Below are 25,156 nucleotides of genomic sequence, written 5' to 3' on the forward strand. Positions count from 1 at the left end.
ACACTAATGTTATACTCATTAAAAAAGACTGAACTTTTCACTATTCCCATACATTTTTGAGACTTTGACTCATGAAAGATATAAGCATAGATGCCTGTATTGAATTCTGGAAGAAAACTAGAAGTGCACAAGTCGAGTTATATTGGATGAGTATTGCAGTGCCTGCAAATGTCGACACAAACTCAAAGACATTATATATAAATACAGTGTCACAACTTCTAGTTTTCTTAATTTACATTTTAACAGTTTCTATTAAGCAGTGGAATAGATTGTAAATACAGGTGAATCCATTTTCTATGTGTACACAAAATGTTTTACAGAATATGGCTTAGAAAAGGAGAAAAAATATGTAAAGAAAATTTAGTCACGAGTGGTTCTCTTTCATCATCTTGTGTTCGAGATCCACCTATGGGAAGGGCATCCGTACCTGACCTCTGCAGAAGCATCCAATTGCACCAAGTCTGGCTAGACAGACAGAAGCGCGCAGCCAATGCCAGGTAAGGCCCCACCCCTTACCTAAGGGCATATAATGGCTACGACGCTGCTATTCTCCAGTTGACATTCGCTTCTCGCGATCTCTGCACTGACACAGTTCGGTTGGATTACGCTGCTCACTTTCGTGTCTTCAGGAGGATATATCGCCAGATCAGCCTCCGCCAGACATGACAGTCGTCTTTTCAGCCTTTTCGCTGTGTTCTGTATTCGGAGCCACCCGCGCTCTCACCTTTTTCACCTGCTCCTCCTTCCACGGCTGCCCGCCACGGATTTTTCCGAGTTCTTCGCTGGTATGTCACTGTCTAAACCTTCCGCTTCTCCCTGGAAAAGCCTATCACGGGCCTGCCCGGCCGCGTGTGGTGCGCTTATTGCCGCTAAGGATCTTCACCCTTTCTGTGTGGTTTGTTTGGGCCTTAAACACGCTCAAGAAGCCCTGGAGAATCCGAATAATAGCAGCCATTGCCTTATGCTGCCAAAGAAGCTGTTACGACGCCGTCTTAAAGTTGCAGCGACCCAGTGCTCCGAGCTTGGCCTTTCTGACTCGGACGGGGGACATGGTGACGACGTCGCGCTACCGGGGGACTCCAGGGGCGCCGCCTCACTTATTTGGGCTGACCAGCCCAATCCCGCATTCCGCAACCTCACGCTCGTCGATGAACCGGCCGGTTCCGGCGATGAGGATGATGCGGCCCTTCTTGGGATCTCAGAAGGGACGAGGAGGCCATCCCGCCCTCTGGCGTTCCCCAGGCTAGCGTCCATGCAGCCCTGCCTCAGTTCATCCTCCTGGAGGTTTGTGAGCGAGCGGCCGCTAGCCTCAACATTAAGTGGCCAGCTCCGCAAAGCGCCACTGACCAGGAGAGGGATATCTATGACGGGAAAGTGTTGAGACCTCCTCCCGGTCTGAGGAAACAACTCTTCCCCGTCCATCCTGCGTGCGTTAAGCACATGAGGCACAATTGGAGCGACCTGCTCGACTTCAAACACGGTCTCACGAGCCTTGAAGTGAAGGATATGGCAGCTCATGGTATGGGTGACCCCACCGCTATCGAGCCTTCCATCGCCAGGCACCTTAACCCCACTTAGGGCGGGCTGCTCGCTCCCCCTAAGCCGGTCTTGCCCAACAAAATGGACCGTTTTTCTGCCTCAGTTCACCAGGCCGCATACAAGTCCTCGGCCTTGGCTGTTAGGGCCCTGAACGTCTCTTCCCTCCTCTCCGCTTACCAGGCGGAAATTTTGGACTTACTAAAGCAACAGCTGGAAAAGGGAACTCCTTCCCTACCCTTGTGGAAGGAGATCCTTACAGTGAACGACCTCGTCCTCCGTAACGCTCGGCAGGCCGTCCAAGCCTGCGGGTGCTCTATGGCGTTCTCAGTGGTGGGAGAGCACGTGCTCTGGATGGAGCGGTTCCCCTCCTCTCGAGGCTGCCCAGCCCATGTGTTTTATGAACGTTGTGTGTTCCCCACTCACGTTCAAGGGGTCTGTTGTGAGGAAAAGTGCAGAAGCAGTGTCACCACACCGCACACACTCTGTTCCCCTCACCCAATTATTAAAGGCTTCGGCCCCAATGTTTCCCCAACACAAAACACACAAAAAAACAAAAAAACACATTAAAACAAACAAATCTAATGAATTTGTTTTGGAGAGAGGATCACTGTTTCGGCTCCCGAGTGGGTGATGCGTACTATAATGCAGGGGTACAGACTGCAGTTTGCAATGAAACCCCCACATTTCAACGGCGTTCTCTCTTCACACACGGAAGTGAACGCCTCACACATTCTGAAAGAGGAAATATCCTTCCTCCTAAACAAGGGAGCGATTCAAGTGGTGCCCCCCAGTCTGATGAATCAGGGTTTTTATTCTAGTTATTTCCTGGTTACAAAGAAGGACGGCTCTCTCAGCCCTATCTTGGACCTTCGTGTGTTGAACAAACATTTAAGGAAATACAATTTCAGAATGTTAACTCATGGCTCGCTCGCCCGCGCCATAAAACAGAACGACTGGTTCACATCGGTCGACCTGAAAGATGCTTTCTTCCATAATAAGCATTTATCCGCCACACAGAAAGTTTCTTCGTTTCGCCTACCAGGGCACATGTTACGAATTCACAGTTCTGCCGTTTGGGCTCAGTCTAAGCCCCCGGTGTTTCTGTCTGTGTGCGGAGGCAGGCTTGGCACCCATGAGAATCTCAGGTCTGAGGATTCTGACATACATAGACGATAGGCTCATCATAGCCGAATCGAAGGAGAAAGTGTTGCAGGACACCTGCACACGTCTCATCACATCTCTCGGGTTCAGAGTGAATGTTAACAAGAGCAATTTTACACCCAGTCAGAATGCCATTTTCCTGGGCTTGGAGTTGAACTCAGTCTCCATGTGAGCGCGTCTCTCTCAAGAGCGCGTTCTCTCTCTGATGAACTGTCTATCGCAGTTCAGAGAGGGGGCGATAGTACAATATCGCACATGCCTCAGGCTGCAGGGTCTTATGGCTTCAACCATCCAGGTTGTGTCGCTGGGACTCCTGAGAATGAAAGCGTTCATGAAATGGGTTTTGTCACTACATTTCAGCCCAACGCGCGATCTTTGCCACTCTGTAATAGTGACACGCGCCTGCTCGATAGCCTTGCGCCACTGGAAGAGCACAGACTTTTACGCACAGGGAACCCCTCTGGGGACAGTTATGATGCGGAAAGTTGTGACGACAGATGCGTCCTTAACAGGCTGGGGTGCCACCCAGGAGGGCAGAACAGTGAACGGTCTGTGGCCGAGCACACTATGTTCAGCCCACATAAATTATTTAGAGCTTCTGACTGTATGGAAGGCTCTGAATCATTTTCTGCCTCGCCTGCAGGGACATCATGTGCCCGTACGCTGCGACAATACCACAGCAATGGCTTATATCAACCGTCAGGGCGGCGTGCGCTCGTCGAAACTTCACGCTCTAGCTTACAAGCTTTTGGTGTGGAGCAGACCGGTTTTCCTATCGTTACGCGCGACTCATGTTCCGGGCATTCTAAACAGAGGCGCAGATCTTCTATCGAGGGGAAACCCAATCTACGGAGATTGGCGTCTTCACCCGCAGATAGTGGATATGCTATGGATGAGATTCGGACAGGCAACCGTAGATCTATTCGCCTCGCGCGAAAACTACCATTGTCCTATGTTCTTCTCGCTAAAGGACGTGGACGCGCCCCTCGGGGTAGATGAACTGGCCCACCCATGGCCCAGAGTGCTGCTGTATGCTTTTCGTCCCCTGTGCCTGATAATTCCCACACTGGCCAGGGTGAGAGAGCAGTGCCTGTCTCTCATTCTGATAGCACCCAGGTGGCCCAAAGCACCATGGCTGGCGGAGATAATCCCTCTGTTATATGCTGAGCTGTTGCGCCTCCCCCCCCGCACGGACCTTTTGTCTCAAGCGAACAGGAAGATTTATCACCCGCACCCGGACAGGGTGGCTCTTTGGGCCTGGCCCGTGAGAGGACGAACCTAAGCGCACTGGGGCTTTCGCCGCGTGTGATTGCTACTATACAGAATGCCAGAGCCGTTTCTACGCGGTCCCTGTATGGCTGTAAGTGGCAAGTGTTCGAGGGGTGGTGCGATGGGCGTAGTCTCACATCTTATCAGAGCTCAGTTCCTGATATTTTGTGTTTCCTGCAAGACCTATTGGAAAAAGGTAGGTCTTTTTTCACAATCAAGGTCTACTTGGCTGTGATTTCGGCCTGTCATGTGGGTTTTGAGGGCTCAACAGTCGGGCAGCATCCTCTAATCCGCAGATTTATGAAGGGTGCCCGCCGCTCCTTGCCAGTCATCAGGAGAACTGTCCCTGAGTGGGACCTCTCCATGGTGCTGGAGGCTCTGTCTCAATACCCTTTTGAGCCTCTGGGATGTATTTCCTTAAAGCTTCTGTCTTTCAAGACAGCTTTGCTCTTGGCCTTGGCATCAGCTAAACGTGTCAGTGAGCTACATGCACTCTCGGTTCATCCCTCGTGCACTAAATTATCTCTTAGTGGAGATAAGGTTTCCCTTAAGCCTAATCCGGCCTTCATGCCGAAGTGCTTCCCTGCGTTCACTTCGGAGGTGTTGGAGCTGTCCGCTTTTCACCCTCCACCTTTTTCCTCCCCGGAGGATGAGAGGCTAAATGCTCTGTGTCCCGTCCGTGCATTACAGACTTATATGACCAGGACAAGTGCTTTCCGGAAGAGCGACCAGCTCTTTATTTCATGGGCACCCCCTCATGGAGGGAATCCCATATCTAAGCAACGCCTCTCACATTGGCTTGGGAACGCTATAGCTTTGGCTTATGAATCCAAGGGAGTGCAGCCCCCAGGGGACATCAGAGCTCATTCCACGAGGGGCATCTTGGGCTTTGTTTAGGGGAGTGTCACTGCAGGACATCTGCTCCGCTGCCAGTTGGGCTTCTCCTCATACTTTTGTGCGTTATTACCGGCTGGATGTCACCAGCATCTCGGTAGCACATTCGGTTTTAGGGGTGGGGTCTTCTTAGCCCTTCCCTGCAACCACGTTGGAAGTAACGAATAGGAGGGAATGGGCCGGCAGGTCACGTACATTCTTGTCACCAAGCATGCATTTCCATTCCTTTCTGGGTGTATTTATATGCACTTTGGTGTTGCTAGAGTTACTATCGTGTGTGTACTACATACAAGTTTCATGTGCTGCATGTGCACAACAGTCATGTGTTTGCGTCAGTATTGCAGTTTCATGATTATGGGACGTGTCAGGCACCACCTCTCTGGGGCGACCATCCTTCTCTGGCTTTCAGAACCTCACTGTGAGTGTATTGGGCAATTGGGGAGCTGTCCATGTCTCTCCCATAGGTGGATCTCAAACACGAGATGATGAAAGCGAACAATAGGTTACTGTCGTAACCCCGGATCTCTGAAACATCGAGTGGAGAGATCCACCAGCTTTGCCCTGCTTGCCACACGAGAAGCGAATATACTTACTGGAGAATAGCAGCGTCGTAGCCATTATATGCCCTTAGGTAAGGGGTGGGGCCTTACCTGGCATTGGCTGCGCGCTTCTGTCTGTCTAGCCAGACTTGGTGCAATTGGATGCTTCTGCAGAGGTCAGGTACGGATGCCCTTCCCATAGGTGGATCTCTTCACTCGATGTTTCAGAGAACCGGGGTTACGACAGTAACCTATTGTTTGATGATATTTTAATATTTAGACATAGTTTCAGTGAACACTTGGCTGCTGCTGACACAAGATTTGGAGATATTTTGTTTTAATGAACTAGACCTGCAAGCTAATTCTGTGAATTCGAGTCATTAAACGTTTTGCTCTTGTGAGCTTGAAACGGTCTGTGTTTGTTTCAGAGTCTTCACAGTTGCTTTCTGAGAGCTGTCACTTAGTTATCAGCTCTCTGCTTAGCTACGGGCTGAACAGGTTGGATGAGAAAAAAAACACAAGGAAATGTTCTTATTATATCACAGAGTGAAAAAATCAGCACTGTGGCTCTGTCATAGTTTTACAAAGATCACAGATACAAAGTTTCTGGGAAAATCAAGTGCGCCGTATACGAAGGGGCATTTTTACTCTATTTAAATAGAGAATTCTGTCATTTATCCGTGATCACATTGTTTCAGACCTATATGACTTTTTTTATGTATTTATATTTTGGTGAACAGTGGGGTCCATCAACAATGAACCTCAAGGACATTCATTAGATTACAAAAAATATAGTTGTTTTTCAGAATATCTTCTATGGTATTCTACCGAAGAAAGTAAGTCATACAGGTTTGAAGAACATGAGGTCAAGTAAAAGATGACAGAATGTTTATTTTTGGGTGAACTACCCAAATATGTTTTGAAATGGGACATAAAAACAACGTAAACTGTGATTTGTCCGTTTTCATGTCAATGAGGCAATCTATTCATCTTTTTTTTTCATAATTACACTAATATTCAAAGGTTTGGGGTACATTTTGAAAGAAATCTCTTATGCTCACTAGGGCTGCATATATTTAATAATAAATAAAAAACTGTAAAAACAGTAATATTGTGTAATATTATATTGTAATATACTGTTTAAATAAAACTTTTATTTGAGATGTTTTAAAATGTTATTCATTCCTGTTCATTCAAGCAGCCAATACTCCACTCTGTGTCACATGATCCTTCGGAAATCATCCTTATATGCTGATTTGGTGCTTAAACATTATTTATTTCCATCATTGTTAATAACAGTTTTGCTGCCTAATATTTTGGTGAAAACCGTTTTTTTTTTTTCAGGATTATTTGATGAATCTATAGTTCAAAAGAAGATGAATTATTAGAAATAGAAATCTTTTGTAACATTAGAAATGTCTTAACCGTGATCAATGTAATACATCTTTGCTGAAAAAAAGCAGGAGAAATCTTTAAGCAATTTTACTGACCCCAAAGTTTAAAAAAATAGTGGTGTAGCTGCAATGGCGACCAAACTCTATGGCTCAAGTCAAAAGCCAGGCTAAGTCTAAGGACAAGAAAAAAAGAAATGTTTAAAGCACCTGTGAACTGAGATTACGTGTTGCCGTTTCACCCTTGAGTGCTGAGCAGTAAGTCTCAGGGCTGATGCAGGTGCGCGATAAACAAAACACCTTCTGAAAAAAGCACACTCAAATAAGGCATGTCACAAGTCTATTTTTTGGTTCCATTTTATGCCCTTTTTTAGTTGTTTTGATCGCGCCTCGTCAGGAGATAAAATAATGACAGACTTTAAAGATATATATTTTAGCTTGTTCCCTTTTTCAATATCTTTCCCATCCGAACTGGAAATTTTGAATGGCCTTCCCCTTTAAAGAGCAATACAGAAGTAAATGGAAGGAAATTATTATTTGTAGATCTTTTCAAGGTTGAAGTTCGCTGAATTCACAGCCGCATGCTGTCCACATGTGCACTAAGAAATTTTTTTTTTCAAGGAAAGCTATGGTAGTAAGTGGCCAGTGTTTACTGTACACCGTATGTCAATTCACACATCCGCATGAACACACTTCTCTTAATGGATGGTAATGTACCTCTATGTGGGGTTGGTTAAATACTAGAGAAAATCCATTACCACTGATGGAAAGAGAAAGAATATGATGTCCTGTGTTTTATTTTCATTTGTTCTCTTTCCATGTGACATTTCGCTTCGTGTTTGCTGATATTTGTTGAAGGAGACAGTCTCCTGCGGCAGACAAGCTGTACAGCAGGCCTCAAACGCCCCCGCCGTTTGTACCTCTTCAAATTCGCATCGTCTTTATCCATTTGTCTCTTCATTTGCCTTTTCTCTCCATCTCTCCATTTCTTTTATGGTAATCCATTTATCCTTCCTTTTCTCTTAATTCAAACCTCCTCATTCTCTCTCACGTAACACATAATCTCTCTCTTGCCTGTCACACATCCATCCCTGTGCTTTCCTTTGCTCTCTCTGCCTTGATTCCAAGCAGATCCCCCTCAGACATCATCACTATCACAGGCAGCACATGTACGTGTTGTTATTGAAAGTAAGTAGGTCTGTAGGAGCGTGCAGTCGGGACTTTGGATGAATCCTGCTCCATCTCAAACGGCGCACTGCCTTTGCATTGCAAATTAAGCCCAACAAGATGTTTCTTTCAAATCTAAGTGCATAATTATGTTTTCGGTTTTGGAATGAGTCTGTGATCCTGTTGTACTGTGACGCCCTACTAACAGTGAGCAAGTGTTTTCTTCCGTAACCGGTGTTGTGTTCTGGTCCTGATTCTGTTGAAATGGAAAGCAGCGCATGTCTTAAATGAAAGCAGTGCATCCTTGGAAATGCATGCTTTCTACTTTTATTTAACCAAAGAAAAGATCTGCGATCTTTGAAGTTACTTAATTTAGATGGATCTTGTTTGAGTCTATGGTAAAGTAGTCTTTTGATATAGTGTAGTTTGTGTTTGTAAAAAATGTTTTAATTAGCTGATTTATTGTTTATTGTTTGTCCAAAATTCTTCCCCCACTACTCCGCATGGTTTTTGTGGAAACCGTGATGCAATATTTTTCCAGGATTCTTTGCTCAATAGAAAGTTTTTACTTTTAAGTCTTTTAATTTACTGTCACTTTTGATCAGTCCTTTTGTCCTTGCTAATATATATATATATATATATATATATATATATATATATATATATATATATATATATATATATATATAGCTACCATAAAACTTTTACATTTGTAATATAATCATTTTTTAATAATCAAATAACGCTACTCGGATTTCATTATTCTTTTGTAATGAATCGTCTTCTGTAGTAGATTGTTTTAATAGATGTACTAAACATACAATTACAAATGACATTTTATCACCTAATCTGTCACACAGTTTCATTGGTAACAGTAGTGAAGAAGAAATGAACAAATTTCCTAATATGTTTTTCTGCATTCCATTCATCCCATTCGCCACTGTTGCTTAGTCTCTAATCTCCCTCGAGTGTCTAGGGTTAAATGTCTTGCTCAGGGCTGATTAGTTCATGAATCACTGTCATAGGGGTTTGTATTGCCAAAGTTTCAGTTACCAGCCCATCTTTACTATACCACGCATTCATTTTCTAATGTGGAATAACAGACAGATTCCAGGATGATTATAAAATGGCACGACAACTAAAAGTCTACCTTTGGTCTTTGAAATCTGCTTACAGAGATATTGTTGCTTGATAAACACATTATTAAAGATTGACGCGTTTACAGCCAGTGCTGCGTCTGTCATACACAGCGCAAGCTTGTAATTTAATATTGCATTCTGAGTACCAGCGAGGATGCGGAGATTAGTTATCAGCCTTTTATTTGATGTTGATGGATGTTCCTTTTAACACTGTGGAGTTTTATTTTATTTTTTTGTCCTTTTCTTTTTGGGCATTAAGCATCAGTAGGCAAGGCTTTCATTTTTTTTAAACCAATTCCTTTTTTTAAAATATATATATATATAATAAACCCCGTCCTGCTAGATCTTTGCTGGGCGAAGCCAAGTTGCTCGCTTCTGTCTTTGAGAAAAGGAGTCAAAATGCTGTTTAGGATAATTGTCAGGGTGAGAGCGAGGCAGACAAACCACTGAGTACACAACCGTTCATCATAGCCTACAGCAAACACACACACAAGTATGTATTCAGCCCACCCGCGTTTCCATTATAGTTATAGGTGTTTATAAGCAGTAGGTGTTTGTAGCACCTACTAGTTTTCTGCCCATACCTTTTGAGCAGTTTTAGATGCCGCTGTTATAATTTTTTGGATTTACAATAAAAAAAATGTAATCATAAAAAGTGATTGATCAAGCATGATATTTTAGGACCTAGAGGGAGGCACTAAACCAGCCACCTCTACACTCTCGTACACACACCTGTGGACATTTAGCAGAAATAGATGTGATGTGGATGCAAAATGCGACAAGTCTGTTATTTTACTGCACTGCAGACTAAAAAGCATGCAAATATGCAGTAAACCTCACACATTAACCCATCCACAAAGGTCTTTTAACATCATTAGAGGTAATTACGGTCTAAAACTGGCCTGAATCCCCTAGCACATCATCCACAGGGTCGGTTATTATAGTTCACATGTGCACTCGGGGCTGCGGAGAACCCGATTACACTCGCACATAACATTGTAGGTGTGAACAACAGGAAGAGCAAAAGATAGATTGCAATTGACAGATAAGCTACAGGGCGAGTCTTGCTTGTGGTTGGTTTGACACTCTCTAAAGATAAAGTATGAGAAAGAGACAGAAAGAGAATAGCTGGATAAAGATGTTTCATCATGAAAGAGCTTGTCTTGGAGAGGGGATTCAAATGCTCGCCATATCCATCCATCACTCTGTCTTTTCTGCATCCCACGGATCAGTGGCTCTCAACCAGTGACCTAAAAATGAGGCAGAGATCTGTTCTGGTCATGGATGGCAAACCATTAAAAAAAAGTTGGTAGAAGTAACCAGAGTGGAAGATGCCAGCATGCAAATATTTTTTTGCAAACTTTTTTTTTATTTATTTTTTACTTTTAAAATAAACAATACATTTTTAATTTTAAAAAATACAAATAATTTTCAGTTATTTGAAATAAAGGTAAAAAAGGTAAAACAAATATTATATGAAAAACTTAAAATATGACATAAGTTTAGGTTGAACTACTAAAAGTGTTAGACATGACATAAAAATACCTTAAATCTTGATATATTAAAGAAAGAACAAAACAAAACAAGCACATAACAAAATTATTAAAATGAAAACTAAAATATTACAAATAAAAGCTAATTCAAACTATAAATAAACACTATAATAGTATAGCGATAACTTTAAAAAAATAAAAAATGGGATAAACAGATTGTGCTGATCACGTTTTATTTTCTACAGTGAATTGTTGCCTGCAGAGACATTGAAACCATGAAGAGAAATATGCGGAATATAAAATGTCTTTAAATAATATCTGAATGTCTGTAACAAATTTCATTGTTTTTTTTTAAGTTGAATTACTGTTTAAAACTACTGTAGATAACAGGTGTATAACTGTATATAATAGGTGTTTAATATACAGTATAATATTGAATTTATTATAGTATAATATTATTATATATATATATATATATATATATATATATATAATTATTATTATTATAGTGTGATATATTTAATATTAATTGAAATATTTAAATATAACCATTTATTAATATTACCATAGAATATATGCAAATTTAAATTGTTTTTAACATTTTTGTTTATAAAGAAGGATTTTTTAAATCAAAACTAGTTCATCCAAGATACCTCTCCTCGTGTCTTTTCCTCTCATCTCTCTCTCATCCTTCTATCCTTTTCTCTGTTTTATCTTCCTTAACACGTCTGTCTGTCGTTGTGCTCCATTTTTTTTATGTTTTTCTATTTTCTTGTACCTTTTTCTTTCCCTCTAATCTGTCTTTTTTTTCTGTCCGTATTGTCAGCACAGAACATGTGCTGTTTAATGGTCAGAGTTCAACAATACACAATCCCACACAGCTTCCCATTATCAGAGTCTGTTATTACACTCATGTAATAATTTCCATATAGATTAGTGAGTAATCATTCTCGATTCTGTACTTCTGTCAAGGCTCTTAACCTGTTCATTTCTCCTCATGGCAAACTGGATTACACTGAATTCTAATTCTTACTTAGCATAACGATTACAATGGTGTACCGTAGTAATGAGGCAATATACTGTACAGGTCGAGAAGTGTGAGACCACATTATGAATCTCAGATTCGCAATTTAGTTTAATCTTGGAAACAGAAAGTTTTATGGTTGAATAAGTTGACTGGTATTGGATCGGAGACTGAATATGTGTTGTCACAGTCCAATTCATTTTCATGGATAGGATGTGAAAGATTCAACTTTGCATAGTTAAGCACTTTTGTTGCTGTCTTACTCGCTGCTCCGTTTAAACAGTATTGATTCTTTGGATTTTGTTTCTATATAGGCTGATCCTAGAGAGCTCATTCGTCTTGTGACCAAGCATGTGACAGACCACGCTGGATGTGATTGGGGGGATGAGGAGCTGCAGATCCTGATTGGTCAGTTACGACTATACAGTGAGAGACTGACAGACTTTACTCAAGCTCAGGTGCTACAGGGGCTCGGCCGTGGAGTTGATGTCCAGAGATTTAGCAGCGACAACCAGTACAAGAAAGAAACTATTCTGGGTCTGGCAGAGTAAGTACTGTGTGCCACTCACAAAAAAGCATACTGTATACTTTTACAAAAACATATACTTTTTAAATTAATATAGATACCCATCTTTTATTTTCATATTTACATTTTGTTTAGAATAATGGTAATGTCATCTCTAATGTGGCATAAAAGGAAAGTATGAAGTGACCTTTTCTCTAGATTACAACTTTGCAGATGCTTGGCATTCACAAAGAATGTGTCCAGAGTTGAAAGAGAATGACACACATCCTACAACTTTTATCTGTCTGCCCTTTGAGTATGACTTTCCGCTGGTCTCTGGAATAGAAGCTCATGTTTTAGGATTGATCTTTTGATCCAGACAAGAGTTCTGGCTTTACAGAGTCTGAGACTCAGTTTTGTGAGCACTGGAATCACGGGTCTGGGGTGACTAAGGTCTAGCAAGAATTGGCAACATTCACTACTTACTGTAGGAACTGCAGAGTAAAGTTCCAGCAGCTCAGGGCAGATCTGATTTGCAAGAGCAGCCATAAAAAGGGATCAAATCATTCTTTCAGAGCAAGACAGATCTGGATTTTTAGGAATATATTATGCCTGGCCTTTGATGGTCTGCCAAATTGGCCATGATTAGAAAGATTGAATTTATCTAATTAAAAACTGAAGCTTGAGTGATCTAAAAAAAGTTTCATGAAAAATGTTATTGAAATGATCTATCCATCTATCTGTCTGTCTGTCTGTCTGTGTCTGTCTATGTATGTTTATCTATCTATCTGTCTCTGTCTGCCTGTCATTCTATATATATCTTCTGTTCTATTATTTAATCTGTTCTTTCTGTCTATGTAGGACATTAGATGAGAGTGTGTATGGGATCTCTCGTTCTCTGGCTCAGCGGTACAGCATCCCTCTCTGGGAAGTGCACATGACGCACCTTGAGTTCCTGTTCACTGATAGCGGGTAAGACGCTCATCCTTTCACACACACAGCAGACATTAACAGCACTCACACTTTTTCAGAGGCTTGAGCCTGCAAAACCTCAGTTAGAAGCAATCTCTTCCACAAGTAACTGTTTTTTTTTCCTCGACGTAAAGGGGCCCCAGCAGGTCAGAACCTTGTGACCCCGGCGCTCTAGAAGTGCAAACAGTAGATTGCATTGATCGATTGCAGAGAATGGCTTCCAGGCGATCGGTTTGTGTGACTTGCCAGACCTGTAGTTTAGTTGCAAAGGCTAGAAAGCTTTTTTTTTTTTTTTTTATATATACAGTTTTGTAGTCCGTTTTATAAGGCTTTGAAAATCCACACACAACAACGTGCCACCTCTCCTGAGCTTGCTGCACGGTAAATTTGCCGCTGAAGCATTGTTCAAAGCCTGGTCTAATCAACTCCCTCTCCATCTCTCATCGGGTTTAATCACCCCCTCTCTCTCTCCCTCCCTCTACATAAACATGCACTCATTTGACTTTACTTGTTTAGTACAGATTGCTTGGGTGAAACTGATTTACTATGAATGTGATGTTTTTTTTTCATCTGTGAGAGTCCTTGCATGCTTATTAGCATCCCCAAGGCTTCGGTTTTATTTAGCTGTTTTTTTGTTTTTTTTTTGGAAGCTCTGTGTAGAACATGAAATCTCTAAAATTCCCCCCTATCAAAGATGTTACCAGAGAATGGCACCAGAGGGAGTTTGAGCAACTTTGGCAATTACTCAAAAGTTTTATTGTATTGCAGTTTCTGTTTGTTAATTTGTCAGCAAATAGGCTTTTCTGACTGATGAGGACTCGTCAACACATATTTTGCATCATTTATGTTATTTACTCAGTTTATGTGATTTGAATATGTGGTTAAAATGTAATTTCAAAGGCATTGAAAAAGGGCCAATCCTTTTCTTTTTCTTTTTTTTTTTCCTGCTTAGATTTATTGTATTCATGATGTAATTTTGCCTCTTAAGCATCTTCCCCATTTTTGGTCAGATTTATTGATACGTAGTAATTCCTTATGTCATGTGTGAGCTTTAAAGCAGTTCTGTGCAATTGAGTTGCATAGAAATGGTTGCTTTTGGTTTGGATGGAAATTACTCAAATAGACTTTGCATCTACAGTATTCTAATCGCTTCAGTTTCATTCCATAATGCTGCATTCTGTTCCATTCAGCTTAAATCAGTTCAAATCAATTCCGTTCCATTCCAGTGTGCTTTGATATGACAGATGGTATGTATTGCCAAAACATTTGCAAACTTAAGCATAATAAAAGAAATACTAAAATTAAGTTAAATATTAAATTGTGAAAACTTAAAATTAATAAACACTATAAATTAAGTATTTAATGTATTTATTCAGTTATTATTATTATTATTATATATATATATATTTTTTTTTTTAACCAGATACTGAAATTGTGTTTTATACTCCAACTTTCAGAAATCAGGACAAAATGTTTCAAATGTGGGATATTCCTGAATCCTACATAGAACAGATGGTCAATCCAAAATTATCTTGCTCTTTCTGGACAGCTGCTTTGTATATACCTGATTTTTCATTTATGTTTTTTCTCTGGTACTCTGTTGTTGTGTATTCTGTTTGGGGCCAAATAACATTGTAGTTTCCTTTTGTATTGTTTAAGTTTATTTTTGTGCATTAATAATTTGGCTAGGCCAGATTCTTGTTAATCATTTCAGTCATGCTTTAGACCACCTGAATGAATGGGCTCTTCACAGACTTAATGGAATGGTTTTTGGGAGTTTGAATATGGTAGTTGAGGTTACTTGGTTTTAGATATTTCCATTGGTTCCTTGTTCAATCCAGATAAATAAACTGTAGGGTTTTGATCTTATTCTGCCCTGCTTGCTTTGTGTGGTGCACTTTGTACCCTGAGGATACTCTTACCAAACTCTGCCATATAATGCACTAGCTTCTATAGCTCAATGCATTTTGAGCCAGGTTCTAATTGCTATTTCAAATTGAACAGACATTTTGTTGGCATCAATTCCCTTTATTCATTTATTTTTTTCATTTTATTGATTAAGCTGAGGTTTGCACTAATTTTCAACCAAATATACGGTACAACGGGGCTGAAGGAACACAATTTTTGTAGCCTATTGTATCATGCATGTAGTTTTTGACATGTTTAATTTTGATTTATCAAAGCTGAATTATTTGCAATGTAATATTACTTTTACAATAGTTCTATAATCATGATGTTACTATAAAGTAACTTTTCAAGACACATTTCACACAACATTTTTCCAGTTAATATACATTTTTTCTGGTCATTTTTTTTCTTCAAATGGTTCAAAAAGATGCCACAGCATCAATCTTTGCTGCAAGTCAATCTGAGCATTGCTTGACTACATTTACATTGCTTGGCTACATTTTTTTTCTTCCTATTTTGGAATGTCCCGATGCTGTTGACCTCTGTCCTCACCCTTGGGAACCACTTGGCCAATTAAATTAGAGGACTATAACTATCCTTTATATAATATATATATATATATACTATATATTGTAGATGGTTAGTGCCTTAGCCTGTCCTTGACTGAAGAATTGAGTTTGAATTCAGCCTTTGCCTCTGTCTCTCACACACACCCTTTAACTGTTCTTTGGTTTGTAATTGCAGCAGGAGACAGGATTAATGGCTGCTGTGTTTAGTGAAGTATTGATCCTGTTAGAAGCAGTTATTCTGTGTTAATAAGCAGACTGCAGTCAGAGGCTCCTCTCTTTATCTCTCCCCTGCCGCATTTCCTTCCTGTAATTTCTGTCCTACCTGTTTTGTCTCTGGTATCTTCTTCCTCTTTTCTTCACTTTGTTCTGGCCTGTTGTTGTTTTCCAGCTTGTCTCACATTCCTCTCTCTGCATTGCTCTTTCTGTCTCTCTTTCTGGCCCCAAGACATCGTGCCTCTAGCCAGTATAGACATATCTATAAACATGAGTTAAAGTCCATAGGGGTTACGCTCCGTGGACAATGGATAGGTGTTGGGCTCTGTCCAAATGGCTACATGCACCCTGCAGCTCGCTCATTTTGTTGCATTAACGCTGAATATGATTAGCTGTAACACAATAAGAACATGCAGGTACAGTGTTTACCTACACAAATGTTGAGACCTGGATGTGTCCTATGAATGTTTCTAGTCACTAAACAAATTAATAAATAAATAAATATTTGTTTTTATTATTTTATGAGAATAGATGTTGGACCAAACAAGATCATCTAATGTGAAAACCTTCTGAGACTTTTAAAACAAAAAATAAAAAAAATCTTACTGACACTATATTTCTAACAGAAATATTGGATTTGTGCCTCTTATGCTCTATAGAAGTTAACCAAAGTAGAAACCAAAGTATACAGTATTTGTAGAAAGATATTATATGAACTAATTTGCAGTTTTGTGGGACATTTTTTTACACCCCCATATATTTCCCCCACGCATTTTTGCATATTTTTACACTGAATATAATTAGAGCTTCAGCAAGAACCTATGAAGCATAAGTGAACTAAAAACACAGAGATTTACATTAAATACATTTACATATTTACAAGTTGCATGTATCTATTAAAGAAAGCAATTAGGCGGCAATAATGGCAGCCAAATTCTTACTGTGTAGTTATTTATGCATGTTTTCTCTTCTTTGCAGAACTGCTTCATTTGTGACATTTGTGGACTTTTGAGCATGCTAGCACATTTCAGGTTCCTCCATCAGCATTTTAGTTGAGTTTATGTGAGGAATGTACAGTGCCATTTGAGAACTTTTACTTTTTTTTTCAGCCATTCTCTTACAGACTTGCTTGTGTTTCACATCGTCTTTCATTTTCATCAAAAAAAACACCGGTAACAATATGAAATATGTGCAAACGCAGAAAATTCACAAGCTAAGACTTTTCACAACATTGGAATTTTGAGTGGTCTTTTTTTTCGCCATCTGCCTCTGTGAAGGTCTACGCAACCCTTGAATCTGACTCCATCTTTTATTTCCTGTCCTGTTTGCGAGTCAGAATGCTTTTTATGTCTTTTCCCTCTCTTTCTCTCTATGACTCTTTCTCCATCCCCTTCCCTCTCACACGTTACACCCTCACGTACAGCATCAGCAGACCTGCTGGATAAATGGGCTGGGCAGTTATTGAAGGTTCACATGGTAATTTATTGATAACCCAACTCTATAAAACATTTCCATGCATCAGAATTGCTATGGGATATTCTGTGGTGCAATAAAGCTGTTTATCTTTACTGAAAAGCCATTCAATTAGAGCGAGGTGGAGGGCCAATCCACACGCCTGCTTATGAAGTCACCATGGAGATAAATTATGGAAATCAGAGCAGCGCTTACAAAAAACGTCACCGATAAAATCCAAACCTGACATCGGATTTATGGTGGGTCAGTAAACCCTTGCCATAGGCTATAATTCACTGCTTGAAATTATCATTTTTTTGGTCCTGGAAGTGGTCGAACTATGGTGAATAAAGTTTAATGTACTTTAAGCAGTTTGACGAAGTTCTTTTAGATTAAACGAAATCAATTCTCTAGCACGAGTGGGCCGTCACAGCATATTAACAGCGACCTTAATGTACCTCATCTGGTTCGGGGGACAATTGGGGGGAAACTGCCTGCACATTGCCTTAATTGATTTTCTACAAGCAATTTGGAAAGGTTGAGTGATCACTGCTTCAACAGACCTTGGCTACGACTGCTCATTCTATCATTTCTCTCACCTTCCAGTCTTCCATTGCCATCCATCTCTCATTTCTGTCTTCCTTCAGGCTTTCCACCAAAGACATTGAGGACAGGACGGAGGCTCTGGGCCTGTTTGAGACTCTAAAGACTAACCCGGAGTCATTCTACACACACATGACTAAATATGTGTACCCTAGCATAGCCGGAACCGACCAGCTCCGACTCCTCTTCTACTTCACTCTTCTGGAAAACTGCGGCTGCGCAAGCTTCTTCCCCCAATCTGCTATGAAGCCTGACACACACCTCAAACTGCTAAAGAAGCTCAAAGCCGTCGCCATCGGTGAGTGACAACAAAAGTCCAAACAAACACATCAGATTTCATCAGCTCCTGCTTGCAAGCATGTCAATCAACACCATAACCAGAAACTTCCCATGTAATGACACATCTCTCTCCAGCTGAGACAGCGGGAAATGGGTCACTGAGCTGTGAGGGTGCCAGTGAAAATAAGAGGAATGTTAATTAGCCCGCATACAATACATTTTTGTTCTGTTCTGATAAGAAAGGAAAGATTATTGTGAAGCAAATGAGACATGGAGTGAGGTTTGAATGAGTTCATTAGCTAAGTACCTCTCTCTCTCTCCAGTGTTGGGGCGCTACATGTGATAGTGGCAAACTTAACCAGGATCATTCACTCATAACTGCAAGAGTGTTGTGTACTTAAATGAATTTGTTTGACCAGATTTACAGCCGGTGTGCATATCTATTAATTAATTCTGAATACAATTACATGTGCCTGTAGTTAATAATTACACTCATATACACACACACACACATATATATATATATATATATATAGAGAGAGAGAGAGAGAGAGAACTACTGTTTTGGGTCCATACATTTTCTTTTTGAATGAAATTAGATGCAGTAAGGATGCATTAAGTTTATCAAAAGTGGCAGTAAAGACATTTATAATGATACACAGGATTTCTTTTCTTTTTTTTTAAATGCTGTATTTATGAACTTTCTATTCAACAAATAATCCAGAAAAGGATGCATCACAGTTTCCACAGAAATATTAACCATCACAACTATTTTCGAGCATCATATCATAATGATTTCTAAAGGATCATGTGATACTGAATACTAGAATAATGGCTTTTAAAAATTCAGCTTGCCATCACATAAACTAATTACATTTTAAAATATTTTATTAAATATAAAATATTGTAGTATTTCTTTACAGTAGTACTGTTTTACTGTATATTCAATCCAATAAATAATGCAGACATGGTGAGTGCAAGAGAGTTCTATTAAAACATTTTAAAAAACGTACCAGTGGCAAACTTTTGAACCGTATACGTATATAATTTGTAGTCTTATGATGAAATATTATGAGTTGCTTTGTGTCACTTTTTAAATATCATAAAAATACCTTACCTAAGATAGACTTTTGAATCACTGTAGTTCTGAAAAGAGCTAGAAGAACTAATGATCTTGTCTTGTTTAAACTTGATAATCTTGGAGAGAGTGTTTTGAGAGGTAAGGGGGGAGTTTGTCAGAGAGTTTTCACACCACACTCTCTCTTCTCTCAACTGATACCTTCCCGTTTAAACACTTACACTTAGTAGGCACCGGAAACACACTCTGACACATACATGCTTCCAGACACAGTCCTGTAAAGACTGTTCATACAGTAGCATCTGCCACAACCCCAGGGAGAGAGATAGCACATTTTTTTTCCACAGCTCTGTCTGTTAGAGTGCATGTATGTGATGAATGCCCTTCTGAGGCCTTGTGTGTCAGTGTAATGTTGTCTGTCAGACTTGATATTTCCTGGAGGCATGCCAAGTCTTCACCTATTCACATAGATTGACACAAATAGAAACCACATGAAAGCTGGAAACTGCAATAAATGTCCCATTTTTTTGGATTTGTAGAGATGAAGAGAGTATTCTCAAACTGCACATAATATATTCCAGTGTGACAACATGCCCCATAGAGTGACAACATTGTCATGAAAAAGTTAAAATATTCAGTGCACTGGTGAATAATGTGCAATAATAGCTTTTTGTAGACTTTAAGGTTTGTATTTATAAAGAAATTTACTTTATGAAAAACACCCATCCTGAGAAATATTCACGGTATTGTGACAACTAGCTTCAGTCTGTGTTCTATATGATGCCGAAATCATGTCTTATTGCTTAGGTCTGGACTATAAGAAGTTGACAGATGAGGATTCCGATCCTTTGAAAGCTCTGGAGCCGGTACTGACCAGCCAGAACGTCCTGTCAATCTCCAAACTGGCCCCTCGAATCCCCCAGAAGGGAGGAGAAGCGCTTACCTCTAGCGCTGTACATGCCACCTGGCTTCATAAACTGTTCTGGGAAGGGGATCAGCATGTGCTGAAAAAAGCCCCCCAGAGTGATCACGACTTCCTGCATGCCTATGACACCTGTGCCAAATACTTTGACCGACTTCTGCCTGTAGATTCTGTTAACTTCTTGGATGCCATTACCTTTTCGCCTGAAGCCGCCAGTAAGGTGAGTCTAATGCAGAAAATGAGTGGTTTTTTGGGGGTTTCTGTGAAGTTCTACTTACAAAATCCTTTCAAACTAAAAAAAAAATATATATATTTGACAAAAATTACAGTGAGTACAAGACAAGATTATAAATGTATCTTTATAAGCAAACAGCTGTGTTTTTTATTTCAAATACTGTCAGTCAAATGCATGATCATTTAAATTATTTGAGACCTTAGTGGAGGACTGGGAGGGCCACTTCTAAAAATTCTAAAATGATTATCAGTGTATTACAAAAAAGAAAAGAAATCCAAAAGTAAATCTCTTTTTAAATTGGCAAATAGAAAATTTATTTAAAACGGCAAAGAAGATTTTTTTTTTATTTGCAGATTAAAAGGTGCAAATGAATTATTTATTAATGTACTATTTTAATATATATATGTATATATATATATATATATATATTTTTGTCCATTTAAAAAATATATTTATTGGTTTACTGATACATTTACCTTTTACATATACATTTAGTCCATCTGAAATAGATCTGAAGATCTTTAATTGAAATCATCTTACGGGGCTCGGGCTTGCGCTCCAGTTTGCGAGGTAAACGAGCGGTCATGTAATTTGTTTCGATTAGCGCGAGAGAGATGCGAAAATGAATGCCGAGTAGGTGTAACGGAGGCTTGCCTCTGGTGATTACGTTTTGGTTGCACCAGCAACTAAAGCAAAGTCTGAAGTATGGAAAAGTTTTGACCAGGTTTATAATGAGAATAATGAGTGAATAATGACGCACCATCAGTGAGCGCAGGAACGCGCTGAAGTTTTCTACAGTGGACTCAATCATTTTCCTCCACAAAAACATGTAGGCTTAGCCTAATCTCATATTTACGCTAATGTTGGCATTATTCTTTTATTAAAATCATCTGCTAGTGCGAAGCAAATCCGGCGAAGCCTTTATCTTAATTTCGTTATTGCCAAATGCCCATCTTAATTTAAAATTTGTCTTAATTTAATTTGTTAAAAATGATGTGTTTTTATTGGTGCATTGGTCTATTTATAGGTTAAATGAGCCTATGTCTAGAATGCTGAGATGTTACGATGTCACAGAGGACTTATTTTATTTCTTTATTCCAACTTCCAAGTGGTCTAGTCTACGTTAGTTATGAATAAATTATATTAAAACGTATAAATGACTCATTCTTGACAAAAGGCAAAAGAGCTGTGTGTGTGCACACATTTGAATAATGTCGGGCTGTAAACGGGTTCGGGCTTTAAAAAAAGCTGTCAATCAAAATGTACTTGTTGGGCTCGGGTCCTGTCTCTACTGCTTACTGCTCTAATCTGAAATGTTATTAAATTGAAAAAATGTTAATGACTGACTTTTTAAAATTGACAAATCATTAAATGTATTTGAAACTGTAACAAAGCAATTGGCCACTGCCGTTTCCATTTAAAAATGCACTTTTAAAGTGATTATTAATGTATTGTCCACATTGTATCCTCTTTGCAGCATCAAGTCAGACGCTTTGTCCAATGCGATTGCTCTCATAGACTCTAAGTGAAGCACGGTGCCCAGATTGACATGTTTAAAGTCTGTTGTCCAATAACATGAATTATTAAAATCAACACATGCACATGTACAGTATATGCCATAACTTATGCATATGGTGTGTTCATGGACTTCTCTGGACATGTTCATGTCTACTAAGTGTGGTTTGATGTTTTAGCACCTATCATCTCTTCCTGTTTCTCACAGATGGCTTCATATTCTATTTATTCTGCTTGCAAGTCAAACCCCCACGTGCATACAGAAAAAGACACATACACACGGCACTGTGGCAAACATCCTAAATGAGCCTGTAATCAAAAGGCTAATTGCTAATGCTCGGTGGCCCCTGGAGTGTTCAGATGATGTTATTGTAATGATTGTTATGTTGATATGTTATAATGATTAGATTTTGCAGAAAGCAAGTTACAAACACTCATTGCCATAAACACACACCCACTTCCCACCATTGATTTGGTGCTCAAGAATACCACAGGGAAAAACAACCAATGACATCTGCCATGCTTCTGCTGTAGACTGTGTGTGAACCCGTGAGTAAATACAGTTAACGTACGTGTGCGTGTGCGTAAATGACAGCAGGAGAGCGTAGGAGGGGAGTGTCGGAGGTAAACCATATTAAGATGAATCCAGGCATGTGAACTGTTCTCACCGAGATGAACCTGGATGAGAAATGAGATTAGACAGAATTCTGCAACATCATTAGTGTTGGGGATTATAATTCTACCATTAAAATCCCCAACACTAATGATGTTGCATAATTCGATATGCAGCAGAATAACGGCCCATTGTTGACTGAATATTTTTATAAGCCGGAAAACATCAGCACATTTCTTCATTTCTGGTTTTGGGCTTATTCTGGGTAGCTTCTGCTATATGGGGTCACTTGTGGGTGACTATTAAAAGCCATTTATTTACTATTATTATGGGGATTATTTATTTTGATGATGGAAATCTGCTGTTATTTTGAACTTTGAGGTAGCACAGCTGTTTTCAATATTGATAACATTAAGAAACATTTCTTAAAAACTAATTCAGCATATTAGAATCATTTCTAAATAGTTATTTTACATTTTAATAATATTTAACAGTATCACTGTTTTGGCTATTTTTGATCAAATAAATGCAGCCTTAGTGAGCATAAGAGACTTCTTTCAAAAACATTATAAAAATCTGATAGACCCCAAACTTTGTAATGATAGTGTATAAATAATGTATATTAATATTATAATCATTTATCTTAATGTATATGAAAATAAATAGCTGTCTTTATAGGAAGGGATTTCATCCTATTTTTTAAAGTTGGTATAAAAAAAAAATTGACCATTGAGAAAAAGAACAAAAAAAAAACTCTTTCATTGACATGTTTTTCTCTTTGCTTTTGTGTGTTTAGCTCTCAGTAGAGTCCCGGCTGGAGATCACTAAGCGTGCACAGAAGGCTCTAAAAGGAATTAGCGAAAAGAGTAAGAAAAAGGGTAATGATGACAGAAGTGAAAACTCCGCCTCCAGCTTTGACCCCGCCCTCACTCACATACAGCAGTCTCTTACCCACCTAGAGACTCTGAGCCACTCCTTCCCTATGTCACTCAAGACAAGCCAAGAGGTAATTGGTCAACACACACATACTCTTGTGATTTGATCATCTGAGACGGATGCTAACAGTTAGCAGGGCCTTAAATATTATGTATGTCCCCATCTTACTTGCCAATTTTTTCTCTCTTTCTTTCTCCTATACAATTTCTCACTTTCCTGTCCTGTGTGACAGTGGCTGGTTTGATTGGCAGGTTTGTACCTGGTGTGCTGTCTGCAGGATAGTAGCAGGCAGTCCATGTCAGCCTGTGGTTTCTTAAATTCACACATTGAGCCATTTGTATATGGAAATAGATGGATTCATTTTTACACTGCACACTTATCGAGCAGATACTGCCGCATCTTATTACGGACACACCTTCACCATGTCACACAACATGCTCCCATAGGAATGTGCATGATCGTGGAAACTGCAGTGTACTGTAAATCTCTGTTCCAGTTGCCTTGCTACCTGCAGCCTACCAGTGTAGGAGAGTCCCTGAATTAAAGTAGCACTGCTACTTACAGAAAAGTAGGTAGTAAGTAGGAAAAGAATGCTCATTATGGAATTCTGTATGTGTGTGAGATGAGCTTGTGCCTCTTGATTCTTAGCACCCAAACAAAATGTTTTGTTCTTTGTCTTCAGGTGTACAGTACTGCTACTGTATGTCTCTCAAGATACTTAAGGCTTTGTTTTTGTCTCCACACATATTACTCATTGATTACTGCCAGAGGATGGGAAGCATAAAGAGTTTTCTGAGCATGATTTGGTGTTAATTACTTTGTATTCTTGTCTTTTTTTAGGAGCTTCTGCAGAAGTACAGTGGCATTTATGACCTGTCCAGATCCGAGCAATCTAAAGTGCGCCATCTGGCCATCACAATGGTCATGGACGGACAGCCCCTCGAATGGATCGAGCAGCTGCTCGCAGTCAGCGTGGGAACAAGCGACCTGTCGGTGGAGAGCATAGTCCAGGACGCAGTGGAGCGAATCATAACTGCTCTCAGGTACGATGAGCTGCAGTTCGCCGATTTCTGTTTGCCAGTGTCGTTTTCTAAATATAACCCTCATTTTCTCTCTGTCTGTTTTATACATCGCTGGTAATGCTTTCTCTGTCTCTTTATTCCACTCTCAGTCTCTGTCTTTATGGCCTGTACCTCTATTAACCTGTGTCTGGCTGGATGTGTTTTTGCTTGATTGAGTTAAACACAGCTTTGGCCTCTGCCCTGGCCTCTCATCTCTCTCCTTTACAGCTCACTTTCTCTCTTTTTCTTACCTTTCATCTCCTGCTTTTAGGAGGTGGGCACCTTCCCTGCTGGCTGGTTCTTAATAACACCGTGTCCTTAGTAATACTAGCAATTCAGACAGCAGGTAATGCTAGCCTAGATTTTTAGAACCCATCTCTGATTTTCCACCACAACTTGTGAAGCCCTTTAAGGCAGTTATTTTGAACCTATTCTTTAAGGCTTCAGACCAAGCCACCAACATTTAAAGAGCCCAGTGGTCTGAACAGATCATTTTTTGGGGATTAATAATTTGACTTGGTGGAACAGCTCTCATTCAGCAAGTTTCAAGTATTGAATCTTGCAGCAATGCAGCCAAATATTTCTCAGAGGATTTCCATTTAGATATTCTTGTGGGGGGAAAAAAAACTTTCATTAGTCAGTACGTTACATAATAGTGACTAAATATGAATGTTTGTGT

The 25,156-nt window shown here is 39.8% G+C and overlaps 1 protein-coding gene across 2 annotated transcripts in view; it reads left to right on the forward strand.

Moving 5' to 3' along the window:
• Positions 1–25,156, forward strand: part of LOC132092337 (NBAS subunit of NRZ tethering complex) — a 145,556-nt gene that overhangs the window by 74,014 nt on the left and 46,386 nt on the right. For both annotated transcript variants that reach the window (XM_059498516.1, XM_059498517.1), the window contains exons 41-46: positions 11,931–12,163; positions 12,983–13,093; positions 17,883–18,136; positions 20,003–20,337; positions 23,277–23,486; positions 24,257–24,459. In XM_059498516.1, coding sequence (XP_059354499.1) covers positions 11,931–12,163; positions 12,983–13,093; positions 17,883–18,136; positions 20,003–20,337; positions 23,277–23,486; positions 24,257–24,459 — 1,346 coding nt within the window. The remainder of the gene's footprint in view (positions 1–11,930; positions 12,164–12,982; positions 13,094–17,882; positions 18,137–20,002; positions 20,338–23,276; positions 23,487–24,256; positions 24,460–25,156) is intronic.

Source organism: Carassius carassius, chromosome 18 (genome assembly GCF_963082965.1).
Source record: "Carassius carassius chromosome 18, fCarCar2.1, whole genome shotgun sequence".
Taxonomy (NCBI): Eukaryota; Metazoa; Chordata; class Actinopteri; order Cypriniformes; family Cyprinidae; genus Carassius; species Carassius carassius.